Source organism: Toxorhynchites rutilus, chromosome 2 (assembly GCF_029784135.1).
Source record: "Toxorhynchites rutilus septentrionalis strain SRP chromosome 2, ASM2978413v1, whole genome shotgun sequence".
Classification (NCBI taxonomy): Eukaryota; Metazoa; Arthropoda; class Insecta; order Diptera; family Culicidae; genus Toxorhynchites; species Toxorhynchites rutilus.
Window position 1 is genome coordinate 6,688,672 of NC_073745.1, and position 22,883 is coordinate 6,711,554.

General features: G+C 35.7%; 1 protein-coding gene across 9 annotated transcripts in view; it reads right to left on the reverse strand.

Annotated features, from left to right (window-relative positions):
* Window positions 1-22,883, reverse strand: part of LOC129764458 (hemicentin-1) — a 304,717-nt gene that overhangs the window by 13,293 nt on the left and 268,541 nt on the right. For 8 of the 9 annotated variants that reach the window (XM_055763545.1, XM_055763542.1, XM_055763543.1 and 5 more), the window contains exons 12-15: window positions 22,555-22,809; window positions 1,474-1,734; window positions 1,243-1,383; window positions 439-496 (exon numbers count right to left, since the gene is read on the reverse strand). In XM_055763545.1, the coding sequence (XP_055619520.1) occupies window positions 439-496; window positions 1,243-1,383; window positions 1,474-1,734; window positions 22,555-22,809 (715 nt within the window). The remainder of the gene's footprint in view (window positions 1-438; window positions 497-1,242; window positions 1,384-1,473; window positions 1,735-22,554; window positions 22,810-22,883) is intronic. The other variant, XM_055763550.1, reaches the window with a different exon arrangement.

A 22,883-nucleotide genomic window follows, 5' to 3' on the forward strand; every position in this document is an offset into this window, starting at 1 on the left:
ATTGTGAAGCTTTACAGATAACATTCAAAATTTATTTGCTAACCGTTAAGTTATTTTTAACAGTAAGAAATAATGAAAAATAAAATATACCTAAGAGTCGACCCAAGAATACCGAAAATTATGTGTGAAGATAAATTTGGTTATAGTTCAAATATAATACATATAAAGAAGTCAGACAACACCACAGAATAAAGTAATAAAGTGTGACTAAATTCGAATAAGGTAACTTAAATCCGGATTCGAATGTATGGCGAAGTTAATATATTTCATACAGATTTAAAAAAAAAGTACAGTAATTTAACTTTTACTATCCATAACGTCACCTCATGCTGTCAACCAATAATCTAAATAAATTTTTCTTAGCCTATATTAGTTCCCAATCGTGATTGCGATCAGTTCTAAACGAAAAAAAAAAAAACGGAAGAAAACTTTGCTTACCTTTGGTTCTTCATGAAGGCAAACTCCGCGTCTTCGATCTCCTCGATGTGGATGGAGGCTAGTTTTTTTTTGGTTTTGAGTGGTTGCATAGCATATTTATGTTGGTATTGTGTGATGATGGTGTTTTTTTTGTATTTGAAATCGATATTGTTTGTTTGCAATAAACGGGAACAAAGACAGCACACGCGTACAAAAACATTGAGAATTTTGAGTTATGTTGCAAAACGAAACATATTGGCACGGAATGTTATTATATTCATTTTCGGAAATATATGGAGGTAAGAAAAAACAAGAAAAGAAGCATAATGAGTTTAGATTGAGTGAAAATGTGAAACCTGTTGAAAAAAATTTTAGTGCAAGTTTTGGAGAGCACAATTTAGACTAAATGTTAAAAATGTTGAATAATAATTTCAATCAGTTATTGATCTGAATTTGCTACTCTGATGAATGATTGGTAGAATAGGACAGACGAATTATTAAACGATCAAAAATTCACATTTCTCGCGTTAGTCTATTTAGCGTTAATATTGATGAATCTGTCTATTAATGAGTGAGTACTGCGAAAGCATCAATATGAAAATATTTTTTGATAGTGATTTATTTGCAAACTTCAGCGAGAGAATGCACGAAATGACCATTCTAATAGTAAATCACAGCTATAGAGAATACAATGTAAAATAATGAACATTCTAATTATACTACCTGTCGCTCGATTCTACAATCTCTAAATCTAAGGAATGATGCTACAGAAGGACGGAGAGTGTGTTTAACAAGTGCAGAGGGCATAAATCTACGCGTACTTACATTTGTTCTGCCTTCTCTTGCGTCGGCAAATGCAAATGATGATAACGCAAATGAGTATCACTGCCAGCAGCAGGGCGGCAACGGCAGCTATCAAAATGTATGGCGTCAGGATGTCCCCTTTGAGCCACCACGCAACATATCCTACAAATTGGGGCAAGGGGGGAGCAAAAGAAGAAAAGGGGGGAAATGTAGACAACAGCCCGAATTGAGAAATTAATCAAACTCCCTCACCTGCCACCTCGATCTCGCAGGGCGTCCCGACGCCGACGCTGTTGCTCGCCACACACACGTATGTACGCATCGCCGAGACGTCGCTATCGAGCACCAGAGTGCTCTCGTAGGCATCCCCGCGCGTCTTGTGATTCTGCAGCGTGTCATTTTCGTACTTGAGACTCCACTCGAATTCCGACTCCTTGGGGCTGCCGTTCGCCGTGCAGATCAGAACGTCCTCGTCGTTCACCTCCTGGCGCACAATCGTACACGTGGGCTTATCTGGGAAGTGGAAATAATCGTCATTAAATCACGTCCGACTGCGTTCGTTCGAGCTCGAACGAGAGAGGGAGTAACAGAGTGGATGCATTTCGCATGGGCGAAGAATTTGTAGGCTGGGCGAATAGTATATCAACAGTTGATTAAATTAACATTGAGGTTTGCTTCGATCGAATTTGTTTTTGAATCTTATAGTGAACATGATAATTTATACATGAATACAGAGGTACAATCAATGACAAAAATACTTCGTCCGCTCGAAGCAGGTGTACGGCTTTGGACAAAAGGATGAGAAGCAACGTAACCACATCGATATAATTTCGGAATTAAGGAAAGGGAAGGAATGTTAGTTCAATATTTAATTAAGAGAGATGCAGAGAACTCTACGACCTCTCATAAATATCTCGGGAATTTAGGATGTGTGTTGGTGGAGAAGGTAAGCCATAGGATACACTCAGCCGGTGTTACTGGCGTTTAGTTATTACTAATAATTTTAATGGTAATTATATTACTATTACTATTACTATTACTATTACTATTACTATTACTATTACTATTACTATTACTATTACTATTACTATTACTATTACTATTACTATTACTATTACTATTACTATTACTATTACTATTACTATTACTATTACTATTACTATTACTATTACTATTACTATTACTATTACTATTACTATTACTATTACTATTACTATTACTATTACTATTACTATTACTATTACTATTACTATTACTATTACTATTACTATTACTATTACTATTACTATTACTATTACTATTACTATTACTATTACTATTACTATTACTATTACTATTACTATTACTATTACTATATCGACACTGAGTATGCATCGTGCAGGTCTGAAAAAAACGATTTAGATGCGAACGATCCGCACGAAAGCAGAGTTACAACTGGTGAATAATCATAACTTCTTATTCTTCTGTTTTCTTCTTCTTTTTTTTTTGAACGGAGACCTATAACCTATCAATTTATTCGTCTCCTGCAAACCCTATAAACTATCAAAAACCAATACAATCAATAATCAAGAAAACCATACTCAATTTTTTTGTAAATAAGACTAGCTGATTAACTTCAATTTGATATGACGATCAATCAGAATCGGTCGGTAGCTCAAAAGCTATGGATTTTTGAAAAAAAGTTGATGGGTCTGGGCCTAGGGGCACGGACGTAATCTTGACATAGGACTGTAATTGTGTGTAGTAATTGCATTTGAATTGAGTTATTCCATTGTTCAAAATCTGTAATTATTTCTCTTTTGATACATCAAATGGTCGGTGTTAAGTCAGAGCGAACCAAGTCGCAAAACTAAAACTTTGTAACGTTTTCCGGTTGTTATAAATCAAAATGGATGAAAAATTTAAATGAATAAATTATAGCAACCAGGGCGGAATTAATAATACGCAATGCCATCTATGCGTCGTAATTCCCAACTATTTCTTTGGGGTCCAGCACCTCTGCACCTCTCAAATAATTGCAAACGAGAAGGGTTTATTCGGCGAATTTCTTTGCAAGAAATTCCACGGGCGGAAATCAATGGCCACTTGGCATACCACAGTTAGAACCTGTAATTTTTTGGAACTCTCGGCCATTTCGTTTGCGAAGCGGTCAGAGTGCGGAACGTTTTTTTTTAATGCGAATAAGTACAAAAAGGTACTTTTTTGAAATATTGTTTCGGAAGTGAAAAGTAGTATTATAATTTCATTTTATTTTTTATTAGATACAGCAGTTAGTAAAGTGTGAATACAGTTTCAGTTTCGCTATTTTTGCGTTGATTTTGAGAAACAAAGGTAAATTCCATTTCTTCCCAACCTAACCCAACACTGTAATCAATCACGCATTTCCGTTGAACAGATTGCCTGTTCAACAGGCAGCATATCCGGGATTCTGGATATCCCATTTAACCGGAATAAACAGAGCTGAGGATTCTTTATTCGCAACGAACGGGTGTGAGTAATTGAGGATCGCCCGACCGGCACTCGGCGTGTTTCGCAGTGTCCCGCAGCGTCCGTCCCCATACGCTGCGTTTTTGAGTTTCCTGACCGCGGAATCCTGGTCGGTAGCAACGAGCAACAACGGTGGCTTACCGTCAGCAAATTCAGCTGCGACTGTATCCAGCTCATTTTCATCGTACGCTATCAGTCCGGTAAAAACCCTGCGCGCAGGTAGGTGACGAAAGTGAACGCATGGCCATAGCATAGAAACGTAACGCTACTAAATTTCAAGTTTTTTTGAGAGTGTTGGGAAGAGAGAGCTTTCGTTGAGAGTTTAGGATTTGAGTAGGGAAATAGAGGAAGATGAAGGGAGAAGGAAATAAATTGTAAATAGGGATGTAAATGAGTTTTTGTTTTCTTTCACGAACTAGCGGCCCAATTTTATGTTTCAATAAGTTTACCGCAATGTCATTGGAATAGCTTTGCTGTTGCACTCGAACAGACTCTTGTAACTTTTTTTTTTCTATTTTTCTATTTTTCATTTACTCAATGTTTCAATGTTTTTAGTCCAAATGTTTCTATGTCTTAAAGTTCTACTCTTTCTCAGCGATCAATTGTTGCTCTTTCAAATTGACTTTAACTTTCAACTCTCTACTCTTCAATTCCTACTATCTATTCTATACTTTGTTCTCTCTTCTCTCTACTCTCTGCTCTTCGCTTTAAACTCTCTACTTTCCTCTCTCTGCTTTTTACTCTCTACTCTCAACTTTCTACTCTCTACTTTCCCTACTCTTTCTACTCTATACTCTCCCTACTCTCTCTACTCTCTCTACTCTCTACTTTCTACTCTCTCTACTCTCTACTCTCTACTCTATACTCTCTACTCTCTACTCTCTCTACTCTCTACTCTCTACTCTCTACTCTTTACTCTCTACTCTCTACTCTCTCTACTCTTTCTACTCTCTACTCTCTACTCTCTCTACTCTTTCTACTCTTTCTACTCTCTACTCTGTACTCTCTCAACTCTCTACTCTCTACTCTCTACTCTCTACTCTTTACTCTCTACTCTTTACTCTCTCTACTCTCTCTAGTCTCTCTACTCTCTCTACTCTCTCTGCTTTCTACTCTCTACTATCTGCTTTCTACTCTCTACTCTCTTCTCTCTCTATTCTCTACTCTCTACTCTCTACTCTCTACTCTCTACTCTCTACTCTCTACTCTCTACTCTCTACTCTCTACTCTCTACTCTCTCTACTCTCTCTACTCTCTCTACTCTCTCTACTCTCTCTACTCTCTACTCGCTACTCTCTACTCTCTACTCTCTAGTCTCTACACTCTACTATCTATTCTCTACTCTCTACTCTCTACTCTCTACTCTCTCTACTCTCTCTACTCTCTCTACTCTCTCTACTCTCTACTCTCTCTACTCTCTACTCTCTCTATTCTCTACTCTCTACACTCTACTCTAAAAAAAAGAAAAACGCACTCACAAACACATACACGCACATGCATGCGCAAACGAACACATGCACGTGAACGCGCACAGTCTCACACATGAGACACACGCATACGCGCACACTCTCTCACATAAAAAACACATCACATCTGCTGACTGCTCACTCTCTCACACTGTTTTTGTTTACATCAACCAACCAACCAAAACACATACAAACACTTACACGCACATGCACATGCCAACGAACACACGCAGACGCGCACGGTTTCACACACAAAAAAAAAACACATCGCAGCTGCTCACTCTCTCACTCTGATTGTGTTTACGTCGAGAATACGACCATTTACGACCGTTTACGACTGTTCACGACTGTTCACGACGACCGCGCTCTATTTTTTAGCGATTTTATTTATAGTTCACGAAATAATATTTCATTTCGGTTAATTTTTATTCGGAATCTTTTTTGGTTGATTCCATCTCCTAAAGCTACCTAATCGAATTGGGAAGGTTCCTGAAAATTCAGGTATTCGCGGAAATCGGAGTTTTGGGTTATCGCATTTTTTGCAGGGAAGTTCACGTAGGTTTCGTGACCTTTTCCCTATATCGTGCGTGGTCGTTCGAGGCTAGCTTGACCCTGAGAGAAATTCCAATAGTTAGTCGGGAAAATAACACGACAGGTGGTCTCCCTTTGGGAGTGGCGCTAAAGCCACCTGATTAAGCTAAACTCGCGTGTCGGGACTTCGAACGGTTACAACTTTCGAGCTATTGATTGCATTATGTTAAATATTTTGTAAGGTACATTCCACATTTATCAGATTTGGAAAATCACGCGTACAGCAAGAATAACTAATCGAATTTGTTTTGAACGCTCAATAGAAACCCCTTATAGCACCAAACTTCAAACTCGTTTTTCCCGAAATCATAAAAATGTCACTTGGTCCGGTCAGACTTAACACCGACCAAATGGAAGCCCTGAAAAAACTGTTTCCTGTTTGAATTTGTATCCTTTAAACGGGTTAGATGAGATAACATGATTGAATCCGGAACCTCATTCTGTTCAAAAATGTACCCAAAAATACAATTAAGCCATTACTACCCTTTTCTTCTGTTTATTCAATTATGCATAAGAAGACGAGGAGCCATCATTTATTATTTTTAAACACATGTCTTGATGGTTAAGATCTACATAAATATAATACCAATGAAGTACATATAGAGGTGGAGCAGTAGGCGAAATGTATCTGTATTGGCAAGCCAAATATCGTGTCGTAATTATTTGCATTCAATATGGAATGTATATGGAAGAAACAAAACAATGTTGAAACGGTTGCATGATAATTTGAGCCAAAATTCTCATGAAATCATTCAACTGGTTGTTTTTTAACAGATGACAATTATATCGTGGCTTATTTCGATTACTCATGTGGTAAAAAGATCCAGAGAGCATTCGTATGCTTAGTTCTCGAAGGCAGTAACATTTTCGATGAAATTTTGATAAATTGGCAATTATTATCTCACAACATACACACCGACACTGAGGGCCTTCGAAACATCAACTTCATAACGGTAAAATAATGAAACTTTGTTTGTTTCTATGAACGTGGGGGAGTGAAAATGGCACATGAAAATATCACTTTTATCCGTCTTTTTCGACGACATTTCACAAATATTCACTTCACGCTATCACATTAGCCTCATATTCAGCGGGAGCTCTACAAAAATTTACATTTTTAATTGATAAGTTACTTCCTGAAAATAGCATTTTTATATGGATGTGGTGGGCAATCAAAGATAAACACAACGACTGACGTCACTATTTGCGAAATAGTTATGGCAGCGCATGCTATGTCGCTCGAAACTCGACCATCTTCATTACCTTTTTTCCAAGACATTGATATAATACCAAGTCAAATAAATCTATGACTACTCAAAATATTTTACAGATAAAAATAAAATTTCCTCCTCCGTTGATACGTTGTCCGGAACATTGTAGGGGGTTGTAATAACTCAATAGGTGATGTGTATTAAGCATCCTATTGCCATGAGTGCTCTCTTGGGGAGTTCGTGTAGCTGCCGTAGTAAATTGATCTTATCGGGTGCTAAGTCCTGCTTATTTATAGGGGAGGGAATGGAGAACGAACAAAAGTGAATTCAGGGAAGAGAAACGGGCGAAATAATAACATAATTATTTCTAAGGAAGATTGACACCATAACAACAAAGTATTTAAAGTAAGAAACAACAAAGTATTTACTTTTCGAAAATGGATGTTTAGCTGATTTCGTATGAATAAAACAGCATTCATCAAGTATTTGCTTCGTTATTATCAAGTATGCTCATGAGCATACTTTGGATTTGAAAACACTATCATTCGTTTTGATGTCATATCCGATTTATGTTTAATGCTGCTATCTTACGCTTGAAGTTAAACAAGTTAACGATCCGCATTGATGGCATTGAGCTTCGTTTACTAGTTTAGGGGAGCGTAAAAAATTTATTGATTTTCAGGCGGAATGAACACGTTTTTAAAATTTAAATTATGAATGAAAAATAACCTTCCCGTACCAATTTGGCATTCTGTTTAAATGAAAAACACTTTTGTTTGCAGGTGGTGAAAAAATCTTGTACGATATTGCTTTTGAAGACAACTTTATATTATAATGAAAAGTTTCAGTAATTATGTTGGAAATGTATAGACAAAGGGTTAAATAAAAGTCGGAAAAAAGTGTTTTAAGTGATTAAATAACCTGATGTGAACATTTTCATTCAAATTTTAACATTTGAAAACTGGCTTCGTGTCTTCTAATATGATAGGTATTACACTAACGAGATAGGGACCCAAACTATGGTCCCTAATTGAAAGTCGCCACCAGACGTCGACACTATTCCTTTTTCATCGCGAATTCACGCTTTGTCCAAAAAAAAAAACGTTTTGAAACGAAACCTAAACCATCAGTTGATAGATGTTTAACAAAGTAAAAACTATGTTCGAATTCGAAAATCAAATTAGTAAAGTAAACTTTTATTCATACGGATTCAAGTAAATACTAGCAAAGTTTACTTTACTTGGAAACGGGCAGAATAAGTAAATACTTTTTTTTATTCATACGACCTATTGTGGGCTAACGCCCGAATGTAGGCAAAAAATCGCTCGTTGCGTTATGGGGGAAAACGAGTGACTAGTAAAATCGAAATAACATACACTTTTCAAATGTCAAATTCATAACTATTTTGACTATATTCACTGTTCATGTTATAAGCAAAAAATTATAGGAGGTTGTGTCCAAGATACGACCGCATTGTTGACGTAGAACTACGCTGTTATATTATAAAAGTCGCTTGTTTAAACCTTCGGATATTATTCTATAATACTGTGAAATTTTAGAAACAACTGTTTAGTAGAATAATCTCTGAAATGTTTTTTTTCATTGTAGAATCAGTTGACGATAATTGACAGATGATTCATTCTTGCCTTCGCAGATCAATATACTAGCTGATCGTATGTCGCAATTTATTTCATGTCAATGCATTGAAAATTTACCTCGAACGCTATTCCGGTGGCCTTTTTTCGCAATTGACATAGACACGGTTACAGTCGATTATATCAATATATCTTTGGCACCGCGAGGAAACAACAACAATGATAACATTTGCAAGTATCAAATATCATGCTACATGTTTTTAGAATTGCCTCAGTGGAATTGCACCTCCAGGCATCGTTCGTACAACGTAAACCAAGCGCCAAACAAGCGTTCGCCATAGCATGCATACAGAGCCATACATTGGTGGCTTGAAACTACTAGGAATATAAACACTTCTCATAATTTTGCGCTATTCTCAAAAGAAACACTTCTGTTTATATTACTGGCCTCGAAAAAAGTTGCATTACTTTCGCATACTCGAGATAAGCGCAGCTGTCACCCTTAGTGGAGGAAGTTTTACTACCGGCAAGCGAAACCTAATCACATACAAAATTCCAGAACGACATTCACTTTCTTGGTGATTAAACAGGCCAAATAAACTCTTTTTTTAATATCAACAACCTCGAAAACAGTAGCAATGCTTCATTATGATCAAGACTAGTGCAAATGCAATCCTAGTTGAAGGCAGTTTTGCGACTGGCACGCGAACCCAAATAACTTATAACATTCCTGTACGACATTCAATATGCTTGGTAACTCCCAAACGATTTTTTGGCGCACAACCTTAACACCTGATTCGCCATAACGTCAATTTAGTGCATTCATGCAATGTCAAAAGCACCAACGAAGCCCTTATGATGAAGGAAAACAAACAATGTTAACGGCTTCGAAAAAGACTGAATAATGCCACGCAGCTTGTACTCGGCTGTAACGCCCCACGATGCGAATTCGCTGACGAGTTTGTCAAGAGCAACCGCCTTCGCCACCAGCGGGGAGAGCTGGATGCTGCCTGGGTAACGGCGTATACATTTTCGACCGACGCGCCGAAGTCGCCTACTTCGCTGTTGTTCGATGCGAAGGCTCGGTTCAATGCGAGCGCTTTTCACTGCACCAACATCGCGTGCATCATTAGATGACGCTTGCCTCGAAATTTTATTGCCCCTGGCAATGCGTTCGTTTTTTGCAGGGCTCGAGCCAGCCTTCCTCTTCTTATTGCTCATCACACACTATGCGAAAACACACGATACGAATAACGCGAAAAACGAACTAGAAAAACCACAAGACGATATCCAAGTTGAATTACCACTGGTGGGGTCCAATCTTAGATCGAAGCGCAGCGAAAGCAAAGTGAACTGGATTGCTCAACAGTCCGATGCCGAATGAAAGTTTGCCTCGGCGAGATCCACTGTTTATACTCTAGGCAAGTATTCCTCTTCATTCTTCTTCTTTTCGTTTGTTCACGGAGACTTTAAATCCTACGATTTCCCCTCCGTTGGTCGTCGATAAGTTGCTCGTTATTGACATCTCTATTCGGGAAAGCGCACAAAAGGACAAAACAAATGTATGGGGAAATGGAAACGCTTAAAGTTTTCATGAATTTAAACCATTTACAAACCAAGGGATTCTAATGTATAGCATATTAAACAAATCTTAGGGTATTTCCGATTCGTTTAGTATGTAAATCGCCAAAATCCGTTTGCGGCAAAAATAGTTATTCACGTTAACTTTATTTCATAAAAACGTGACCTGTTCTCTGATTTGGCACCCTTAATGAAAGACGTAGTTCTACGTCAAAAAAAAAATGCTGGATAAATTTCCTATCTAATGGTATGCAACACAACATATGTCGCAATATCGATTTTGATCAATATGCGTATGAAAACTCTTAATGATTCGTTACATTTTCCGTAGATTGACCCCCCTATATAGAAATCAAAGACAAAAGTCTTTTTTTGGAAAAAAGTGGCAAAAATATTTTTCGTACCACCTTAAAATGGAAATGAGTCTAATATTTTGCGAAATTATCACGAAAATCTGAGAACCACTATATCGGTTTGACATGGAATGACTCTATAACTCTTTAGTAGAATATTGTAGTTACCCTTAAAATGACGGATTATATTAAGGTGCGCTTGACCTGAAGGGCCAAAGAACAAGGGTTTTTACGACGTATTAGGTCATTTGAAATTTATTCAAATTTTAGCCAAATCGATCGCATAAGTCCTGGATTGAATATGTCGTCAGGTAAAAAAACATGGTTTCAAGAAAAACGCGTTTTTATTCAACTCATACTGGGATACATATTCCTTCATATTTCTCGCTGTGGCTTTGGAAAAAACTAGAAGTGGGTTATATCTTTGATATAACCGCAAGGTGGACGTAGGACTAACGTTGACTTAGCTATCAATAAATAACAAGCATATAAATCTTTCAAATCGTTTCATCTTTCGAATAAAGTGATTATCATACCACTTCGTTTAGCCGGAAAAGAATTATTAACGTTCAAAGAGGGAATCGATTCCTCCTCGGAAATACCCAGCACAAATAGTACCCACTTCCAAAGCCCCGACAATTGGAATCATCGGAGCAAGATTATTAACGCTTGAGAAGGAATAGATTCCTCCTCGGAATTGCACAGCGAAAATGAGACCCCCTTCCCAACAATTCCAACTTACCGAAAGCTACGATCGATTGCAGCATTCGTAAACAAATAATTTTATAACGCTGCTTTTATGAATGTGATTTCTTCGATATGCAATCAAATATCCACTTCGATCATATCCACTACACCGTATCATACCATATCAAATCCATAGATAATCCGCGTGCAATAGAACCCGCTGCTTGCATCTAATTTGCTATGCCAATTTTCCCTGGCTCCATGGTTTAGAAATCTGTGTTAGGGAAACATTCCGATTAGCAGAAAAGCATGCGAGTACAAAAGTACCCGCAGCACACATCTATTTTGTTATGCAAATTTTCCCATGCTTCATGATTTTGAAGTCTGTTTTAGGGAAACATTCCAATTTGCAGAAACGCAAACGAATACATAAGTACCCGCAGCTCGCATCTATTTTGCAATGTCGATTTCCCCAGGCTTCATGATTTTGAAGTCTGTGTTAGGGAAACATTCCAATTTACAGAAACGCAAGCGAATATAAAATACCCGCTGCTTGCATCTAATTTGCTATGCCAGTTTCCCCTGGCTCCATGGTTTTGAAGTGTGTGTTAGGGAAGCATTTCGATTTCCAGAAACGCAAGCGAGTACAAAAGTACCCGCAGCTCGCATCTATTTTGCAATGTCGATTTCCCCAGGCTTCATGATTTTGAAGTCTGTGTTAGGGAAACATTCCAATTTACAGAAACGCAAGCGAATATAAAATACCCGCTGCTTGCATCTAATTTGCCATCCCAATTTCCCCTGGCTCCATGATTCTGAAGTCTGTGTTAGGGAAGCATTCCGATTTCCAGAAACGCAAGCAAGTACAAAAGTACCCGCAGCTCTCATCTATTTTGCAATGCTGATTTGCCGAAACACAAACGAATACAAAATACCCGCAGCTTGCATCTAATTTGCAATGCCAATTTCCCCTGGCTCCATAGTTTCGCAGTCTGTGTTAGGGAAACATTCTAATTTCCAGATACATAAGCGAGTACAAAAGTATCCACTGCTTACATCTATTTTGCAATGTCGATTTCCCCTGGCTCCATGGTTTTGAAGTCTGTGTTGGGGCAACTTCCATCCATTCCAGCGATCCTACCTCAATCGTTGCGCAATTCTAACTGAGTGGATTTCCGAGCGTCACTCGCTTATATAGCGATTGGTGTGATTTCAGTAGCCTGTTTTGAAAGCAATTTTAGGGCTATTGAAACAAATTTTTGGATCAACAAGTAACTAGCATATAACGCGTAGACATTTTAGCTTTCGAATGAAGTGTTTATCATGCTATTTCGTTCAGTTGTTTAGGAGCTATTAACGCTCAAAATCTCGTTCTCCGGCGTAACGCTTTCGTTTTCGAAAGTTTGAACTTACACCCCAGTATAGAAATGAAAGGCGTAGTCCTACGTCAAAAACCAAATAACGAAAACAACACAACAACATTTTTGTGTTTAGATTTTCCAGATTTTTGATGTGGACAATTCTTTCGAAAACAAAACTCAAATTGAGCATTTGTCTCAATTTGTTCCTTTGTCAATACGCGTACTGCACTGAGTATGCATTCTGTGCGTTCTTCTTCTTCAAACTTCAAACTTTGAAATTCATCACCCATAGCCTTGAAACAGAACAATAAGAAGATCAAAATCAACCCAGCTAACGTGACGGTCTTTTGCAAACAAAATCGCACCGTGGTGTGCGACATCTCTCATACACGAGCAATGCCTTCAATTCAGTGACTTCAATTGTTCTTGAGCTACCGTTACGCGGACAGTCAACATTGAAATCATCTTCTTAGAACTGACGCAGCAATCACGGCACATTGTTTCACTTTCACGCTCTTTTCACGCTCCTTTCACTTTCACTTTCATTGTTCACGCTCCTAATTGATATATAACTTGTACCTGAACTATGAAATCTAGAATGGAGCCTTCAATCTAAAGAATCTATTGGGAAAACATTGCTTGAATTTTGCTGAAACCCTCTATATTTATTTGTTTCTGAAAAAAATTAGATATCATTTTTTTTAATTTTACCAACACGCTTAGTTTTGAAAATGTATAGCTTTTGACCGAATAACGATTCCATGAGTGCAAATAAAATGTATCTTGATAGACTTTCCAGAAAAAAAAATAAAGCTGCACTTGAAATTGAGAGGCTTAGAATGAAAGAGGTGAAAGAGACTTGATCGATTTCTGTTCATCAACTTTTTCTTCGGTTAATAATTCAACTGCAAAAACTTTCCAATTTGAGTTTGCTATAGAATCCGATAGATGGGGCTCTGACCTGTCTTCCACATTGTCAAATTCAGCTGGGAATGTGTTTGCAGCTATGTTATGACGAAGAGAGAGAGAGAGTCGATCTCGAGAAATGTATTATGTCACTTGCACCCTTTTATTTTGAGCCCCTCAATTAATACTAACAAATCTGGAATCTATGAATGGAGTTTAAAGATTCGGAGATTTGTGGTTTAGAATCAATGAGCTCCAATATCCCGAATAAAAATTCTAAACACTAATTCTAAAGCAAAAGCAGTTTGTCTGTGGATTAGATCTGTATTATTAATTTGAATTCGAAATCGGGATTCTACAACAGTTATGAGGGACTTAGAATAAAAGGGGTGTAAGTGATTTGATCGTTTTCTCTTCATCAACTTTTTCTTTAGTTAACAACTCAACTGCAAAAACGTCTTCCACTATTCTTCCACATACAGTTGGGAATGTGTTCACAGCTAAGTTATGACCAAAAGAGAGAATAGATGTAGTGTTATAGATGATTTCACACCTCTTTCATTTTGAGCCCCTCATATCAGAAATTGGGAAATCATATCTAGGTTTTGATTTTCTAACTATTAATCTGTAATTTGAAATAGAATTTGTAATTGGGAATCTGCGTGTTGATATTGGAAGAATAAATATTATTTTGTATAATTTTCATCCCAAATCATTGTAACATGGAAGCTGATGAAGGAATATAGCATCAGAGTTTGAAATTAATATGACAAACTTAAAAAATCGAAGGGTTGTATCCGAGACACGACCGCTTAGGACGCAGGACTACGCAGTCTTTTTTTTTTTCAAATTTGTTGGTTGGTTTCGGATATTATTTGCGAATACGTTGAAATTTTATAAATAACTCTTTTGTAAAAAGTTCCAGGGACTCTGAGACGGTTTAAGGGCTTGCATGGTTTTGTAGAATCATTTCGAGAAGCAACGACTATTTTTCCCTTTGCGAGGACAATACACTAGTTGGTCATATGTTGCAATTTGTTTCTTAATATCAATGCACGCATTGCACTGAGTATTTAACGAGAGGCATCTTCCGTGCATCGCCATTCAACAAGCATCAAACACGCGTCTAACAGATACACACTGTTGCAGCGATAAAAATAAAACATCGAAACGCACTTCATGTGAAATGTTCGCTTGCGTTCACAGCTCGAGGGAAAACATGAAACACAAAACGAGCAGAATAAACGACCTTTGTTGTTTTGGGCACAGAAAGATTCTGAGAATTTTCCTCAGAGGAGATGCAATACTTATACGCTAGTGACAGCTTACTTACTATGCAAGAGTGGAGTTTACTTCGCAAATATTCTCTTTTCGCTATTCCCCTTCGTTGTTTCTATTCTAGTGGCTGCATAAGTTGCCCGACATCGACAGCTCTGTTCGGGAAAGCACACAAATGGACAGAACAAATGTATTGGGCTTCCAATTTTCATAAATTTAAACCATATACAGACTATGGGATTGTAATGTATATCATATCGAACAAATCTTAGAAAATTTCCGATTCGATTGGTATACAAATCGTTAAAATCCGTTCGGAGCAAAAATAGTTGTTAACGTTAACTTTATTTCATAAAAACGTGACCTATTTTCTGATTTGGCACCCTTAATGTAGGACGTAGTCCTACGTCAAAACACAGGTGTATTGAATCAGTGTCAAGTGTCCAGTCAGTCCAGTTCAATATGAGATTTGAAACTACTTTCTATTTCTGTAAACTGAATTTCAATTAGGAATTCAGACAAAAGAACCTCAATCTGCCACTGAAATCTAAGCTTGATTCCATGAATTTTGAATGATGGATCTCTTAAGTTGTATTCAGAGTATGTATGTATGTATTATCTGGAATTTGGAATTAGGAGTTTAGAATCTGCTGGGATCTAATTCTGTATTCATATTCAATGTCTGGGAAACATAACTTAAAATTTGTAATTTTTGAGTTAAATTTATAATCTACTTCGGGAATTTAATTTTGGCGTCTGTTCCAAAAAGTGTACTATACTGCCGTCTACGCATAGTTGTCCCATATTACCTTTTGATGATTTCCACTTTTCTTCATAAAACTATGTTTTCATGCCTAGACTGGTCCGGAAAAACACAAAAATCGTTACAGTTTGCTCCCAGCTTTTAAATAAACAACATCAAGTTCAGTTGTCCCATGTTGATACTCTATTCATAACTGTCCCACCATGTTTTTATTTGAAGATTTATATCAAATAAATCGGTTCAAGTACAAGAATTTTATGTCACAATTTCAGCAAGGCTAATGTACTCATTTCTGGTTTGGAAAAATGAACTAATTCTCAAACAAACAAAAAAAGTTTAACAGAACGCGTGTACACCTTGTTAGCGAATTTCTTATAACATTGACATTTAAATACAGCAAAGGTATTGCAGATCACTCCCTTCTACATAAAACGATGTTTTATACATAATCTTTCGGAAAAACACAAAAAAAACTTATTGTTTGTTCCCAGTATCTCAAAAAACAACATCAAGTTCAATTGTCCCATGTTGATATTCTAGGTATAACTGTCCCACCATGATTTTTTAAGCATATAGTCAAGATTGATTGATTCAAGTGAGGGGATCTTTTCAAATTTCATTAAACAATAGTTTTTCTGCTTATAATAAACCCAGTATATTGCTAAACCGAAATGCTTAGAGCTTCTGACACACAAATATGCAAAAAAAACTTTGAATGCGTTTTTCTCAGTTGCTGATTTTGGAACATGGGACAACTATGCGTAGAACGGCAGTATATGTATCGATAATCTTGAATCGGGAATAAATCATTTTTATCTATAGACGAATGTCATGACCACTCGTCAGGAGTTGATAGCACGATCTCAGATTGCAGTGAAACATTGTGGGTGTAAAGACATTGGTCATTCAAACAACTTTGCATATTTGAAATATGCAAAAAAAAATTAGACTACTTTTTGGAAAGGGTCAAAGTTTTTTTTTTATTTTTTACAAAACTTTCTATCTCAAAAACTATAAAACCTATGAAATTTTGATGATATAATTAAATGCTGTTAATTTCTTTAACTTGCACTGAAAAAAATATTTTAGAAATTGAAATTTAATTTTCTCAGAAACGTATTTTTTCTTAAATTCTCAAAAAATATATGAATAGACCTCACAATTACCAATAAGTTAGTTAGTAAGATGGGCACTTTCACAGGAATTTTTTTTTTCTAAAAACAACTTTCTCATGTTTTCTTCTTCTCTTTTATAGTTTCTGAAATATATGGTATTTTCGCATGGGGACTGCTAAAATAAAAATGTTCTACTCGTTACATTTTTGTGTGAATTCTCGCGTATGATATGTCTCTAAATAGAAAAAAAGTTTGCAGAACATATCAATCGCGATAATATACACACAAATATTTTACGATCAGAACATTTCTAGTAATCTTTCAAAGAAAATATGAAAAAGATATTGTTAGAAAAACCCTTACCCATTAGCGTTGTCGTTCTTCCGATGTATGAGTGATTTGTTGGTAATTTTATGGACTATTCATATAATTTTCGTTCAGAATTTCAAAAATATTTTTTTAGAAAAAAAGAATTATAATTTTCAAAATATTTTTCCAATGATTTTTTTTAAATAAAATTATTTGATATTTTTTTAATAAATACCTAAATAATTTTAGATACAGGTCGGACTCGATTATATACAATTTTGAACTCGATTATATACAGTTTGAAAAAAAAACATATTTTTTTTTTAATTCAAAATACAGTGAAAGCTCTCCATAGCGACATTGCGTCGTTATAGAGAATTGTCGCGACTTATTTCAAGAAAAAATGTAACTTTTCAACGTTAAGGTGGAATTTAAGTGGCTATCATATGTACAGTGGAGTAAAAATCGTGATTTTTGAAGATTTTGCTTGAATTTTCACCAGGAATTGTTTATATCGATATTGCAGCGAAAAAAAAATATAAATTTGGTGGCAAAGAACAAATTGTAGAACGGTAAAAGAGGTTTAATTGAATTGATAGAAGCAATCAAGTTTAATATGAATTTTTGACACAATAAAAATTACAAACTTTTAAGTTTTTTTCTGGCAAAATGTTATTAAAAATCACTAATTTAGATGTTCCACTACTATATCCTATACTAAATTTTCTCATCTTTCAAATGGAAGCAACAGAATCGTCTTCCGTAGCGTACTTTTCAATGTAGAGCCAGTTTGAGGCAACAGAGTCCGGAAGAAAAAAAAAGTTCTTTAATTCTGTCATTGTTGAAATTCGAACATATGTGTAGAAGGAGTTTTTCATCAAATATGATCATCTATCACCTCCTGAGAAATTCTGGATAAATTTATTTTTTCGTGTGAGAAGGGTGTTTTTTTTACTTAAGGGGATGAATCAAAAATTCATATTTTTTTCATATTTAAAAAACCAAAAATATATGTATAAAACTAATCAAAACATTTTTTTTAGCATCATTACATACACTGCAGTTGTCCCATGTTCCAAAATCAGCAACTGAGAAAAAAGCAATCACAGTTTTCTCGCATATTTGTCTATCAAAAGCTTTAAGCATTTCAATTTAGCAATACACTATTTATAAGCACTTTATAAGCACTATACCATTGTTTAATGGAATGTGATGAGATCCCCTCACTGAATCAATCATGCTTGATTACGTGTTTAAAAATTCCTGGTGGGATCGTTATGCTTAGAATATCAACATGGGACAATTGAACTTGATGTTGTTTTATGATATACTGGGAACAAACAATTCTTATTGTGTTTTATTGTTGATTATACATAGAAACATCGTTTTATGAAGAAATGAGTGATCTGCAACACCTTCGCAGAATATAAATCTCATTGTTATTAGGCATTCGCTAACAAGGTGTACACGTGTTCTGTTAAACTTTTTCTTATTTGTTTGAGAATTAGTTCGTTCTTCCAAACCAGAAAAGAGTGCATTATGCCTGCTGAAAGCGTTACATGAAATTCTTGAACTTGAACCGATTTATTCAATATGGATCTACAGAAAATACATGGTGGGCAGTTATGAATAGAATATCAACATGTGGCAATTGAGCTTGATGTTGTTCTTTTTTAAAGTTAGGAATAAACTTTTTTTTTTTTTTTTTTTTTTTTTTTTCCGTAAGATTATGCATAAAAACAACGTTTTATGAAGAAAAGTGAAAATCGTCAAAAAGTAATATGGGACAACTATGCGTAGAACGGTAGTACAGTGAAAAGAAATCCGAGACTGTATATAATCGAGTCTGCCCTGTATTTCATTCTCTGATTAAAATTGTCTAGGTCTTATAGTTTTTGAGTCAGATTAAAAATGAAAAAAAATGTATGTAAAAAAAACTATGAGACCTACAAAATTTGGGTCAGATAATGAAATAAAAGAAAAAAGTTTAATCTTCCATTGGAAAATATCGAACAAATTTAAAAAAAAATTCACTGTCCCAAATTATTTAAAAAATTAAAATTCATTTTTCTTAGATTCTGAACAAAAAATCTAAGAGTCCAATGTAATTTTTGCATTTTTTTTTGTTCAAATTTAATTTCATAATAACTTAAAACAAAAAACAAATTGAACATGTTTTCTGAAAATTTAAACAATTCCCTACATTTCATTTCTAGACCAAAATTTAGCAGTCAAGAAAAAGTAGACGCTATTTTAAAAGTAGTCTAATTCGTACTTCAAGTACGCAAAGTGGCTTAAATGTCCAATGTTTTTACACACACAAAGTTTCACTGCAGTCTGAGATGGTGATGTCAATCGCCAGTCGAATTGGCATGAAATTCGTCTATAATCTAAATTTTGATACTTTATCTGATGTCTGGAATCCGAGATTTCCAATTTAAAATGGGAATCACAAATTTCTGTTCTGAAGCAAAGAATAGAAACTAAATTTTATGTTTTAAAATTTTAACTACTGAACTTAGCGCGTTTTTATACAATCTATAATACAGAAATAATTCGAATGAATCGGAGAATGTTTCTGTAGAACTGAAATCTGAACTGAATCTGAGAACAGTTCGAAAATTCGTATCTGAATTCTGTTCTTTGGATTTGTTATCTGGAATCTATATATATATATATATATATATATATATATATATATATATATATATATATATATATATATATATATATATATATATATATATATATATATGTAATATATATATATATATATATATATATATATATATATATATATATATATATATATATATATATATATACTAGCTAACCCGGCAAACTTCGTCCCGCCCATTTACTTGATTAATTCTCGAGTAATGCAGAAATTTGTGTTTTATTTGTATGGCAGCCACCCCTAAGAGAGGGGGGAGGGGTATCTAACCACCATAGAAACATTCATTGCACCCTAAAGTTTCCATATGCCTAATTTGGTTTAATTTGCTTGATTAATTCTCGGGTAATGCAAAAAATTGTGTTTCATTTGTACGGCAGCCCCCTCTAAGAGAGGGGGAAGGAGTATCTTAACACCATAGAAACATTTATTGCATCCTAAAACCTTCACATGCCAAATTTGGTTTCATTTGCTTGATTAATTCTCGAGTAATGCAGAAATTTGTGTTTCATTTGTATGGCAGCCCCCCCTTTGAGTGGGGGAAGGACTGTCTAACCATAATAGAAACATTTATTGCACCCTAAAACTTTCACATGCCAACTTTGGTTTCGTTTGCTTGGTTAATTTCCGAGTAATGCAGAAATTTGTGTTTCATTTGTATGGCAGCCCCCCCTTAGAGAGGGGGGAGGGGTCTCAAAATATAACGAAAACCTTCCCCGGCCCCAAAAACCCCTACATACCAATTTTCATGTCGATCGGTTCAGTAGTTTCCGAGTCTATAAGAATCAGACAGACAGACATCACATCACATTTTTATATATATAGATATATATATATATATATATATATATATATATATATATATATATATATATATATATATATATATATAAATAAATGGATCTCTGTCTGTCTGTCTGTCTGATTCTTATGTACTTGGAAACTACTGAACCGATCAACATGAAAATTGGTATGTAGAGGTTTTTGAGGCCGGGGAAGGTTTTCATGATAGTTTGAGACCACTACCCCCCATCTCTAAGGGGGGGCTGCCATACAAATGAAACACAAATTACTGCATTACTCGAGAATCATTCAAGCAAATGAAACCAAATTGGGCATATTGCCACACAAATAAAACACAAATTTCTGCGTAGCTCGAGAACGAATCAAACAAATCGAGCCAAATTTGGCAGGTGGAGGTTTTAGGGGGCAATAAATTTTGCTATGGTGGTTTGACACTCCTCCCCATCTCAAACAAAAAGGGAGGGGGAGTTTGATTAACTCATGAACTAATCAAGCGAATGGAATCAAACTTGACACATATAGGTTTTAGGGATTGATAAACCTTCTATGGTGGTTCGACACTCCTCCCCTCTCTCTAAGGAGAGGCTATCATACAAATGAAACACAAATTTCTACATAATTTGAGAACTATTCAAACAAATCGAGCCATATTTGGGATGTGAGGGTTTTTGGGTACGAAAAATGTTTCTATGATGGTATGACACTCCTCCCTCTTCTGGAATGGAGAGGGGGTCCCGTAAAAATAATACACATATTTCATCCAAACATATTCCAACCAAGCATAACAATTGAAATTTTTCGGAAAACTTTGAAGGAAAAGGGGAAAATGGGAAAATTCGGAAAATTTAATTCGCATATGTTCTACAATCACATAGTTACAAGCGTTGTTAGTCCATTTGATGCTTCCGCAAACGAAATTGATCTTTGTTCGAAAGTCGAATTGGATTTCAATGCGATAAAACGCACTTCTAGATCTTCTTCTATCTATATAGATAAAAATGGATCGCCAATGTGTAAGAGCAAAACTCGAGAAAGAAATTGTCCGATTTAGGGCTATCTTTTATTCTATCATATTTTCTGTATCAAACATTTATTCCATGTAACGGAGAATGTTATTTGCAGGTGGTTGAAAAATCTTGAACGAGAATTGTGTCTGAAAATAATCTGATATTATAATGACGAGTTTTGGTAAAAGTACTAGGAATTTTATAGTAAACGGTAATTTTAAAGGGTAGATTAGAAGATCAATCAATGAACAGTTCGGCGATTGGACCCATGAACATGCGCTTAGTAAGAAAACGTGAATGTGATTATGAAAAATAACTATTGGGCGGGACGAAGTTTGCCGGGTCAGTTAGTATAATTTAAATCTTCAGTTCAAATCTGTAATTTTAAATGAATGCGATATGAGTTCGTGTGATTTTACGAAATTGAGTTTTTTTTTTCAATCTATAATTTAAAAATTGTTCGATTTAGTCTGAAACTGTTTTTCAAGAATATAAATCATTGGAAATCCGAATCCGGATTTAGATTGAAAAAATAATATCTAAAATCAAAAATAAACTGAAATTTGAAATTTCTCATTTCTCTGATTTATTTTTTTTCTGATTTCTGATCTACAATCTGAAATCTGTACTCTTCTATTTATTGTAATTTAGAAATAGATTGATTCGACTGCAGAACTTTTTCTTTGTAGACTGAAATTTAAGTCTGGATTCAGTTTGGAAGTATGGAATTTGGAATCTGGAATTATTGATTTTGGATTTGCTATTTGGAATTTGGTTTAGAATCAGAATCTGGAAATGAAATCTATTATTCGGAACCTGGAGCGAGGAATAGAATCATACTATTTATTCCAGTTCTGAAATCTGGAATCCATGGGTAGATTTTTTTGAAACTTTAATTTAGAAATAGTTAAATTTAGTATAACTCTGTTTTTAGGTTGAACTATAACAACAGAAAAATATGAATTTCACCCCAAATGAATTGCAAGGGAATTGATTCTGCAAATTAATTTTATCCTAAATTCAAACACCTTTCGATGAATTCACCCAGCCTAACGCCGAGAAATATGAACCTCCTCCAAGCAATAGCCAGTTAATTTCTTTCCTCTGCCCAACCCCCAATTCAATCCACCCCTCGCAATACGTACAGTGTATATCGATGACGGCATCGGTGGAATGATTGCCGTGCCTGTTGAACGCGTTACACGTGTAAACACCCGCGTCGTCCCGTTCCATCACGTGGTTCACGATCAGCGAGCTGCCCTTCGCGATGGTTTCTCCATTCCGGGTCCAGAAGAATGCCGGCTCGGGATAGGCCCGCGAGGAGCACACGATCCGTGGCGGAATCTTGCCTTCCTCGACCGAAATGAGCGGCGTGGAGAGGGATGTGTTTTCCGGAGGGTCTGAAAACAGAGAAACACAGAGTCATACATTTGAATCGAACTCAGCGCATCCGTCCGAGCGAACGCGGGGTGGT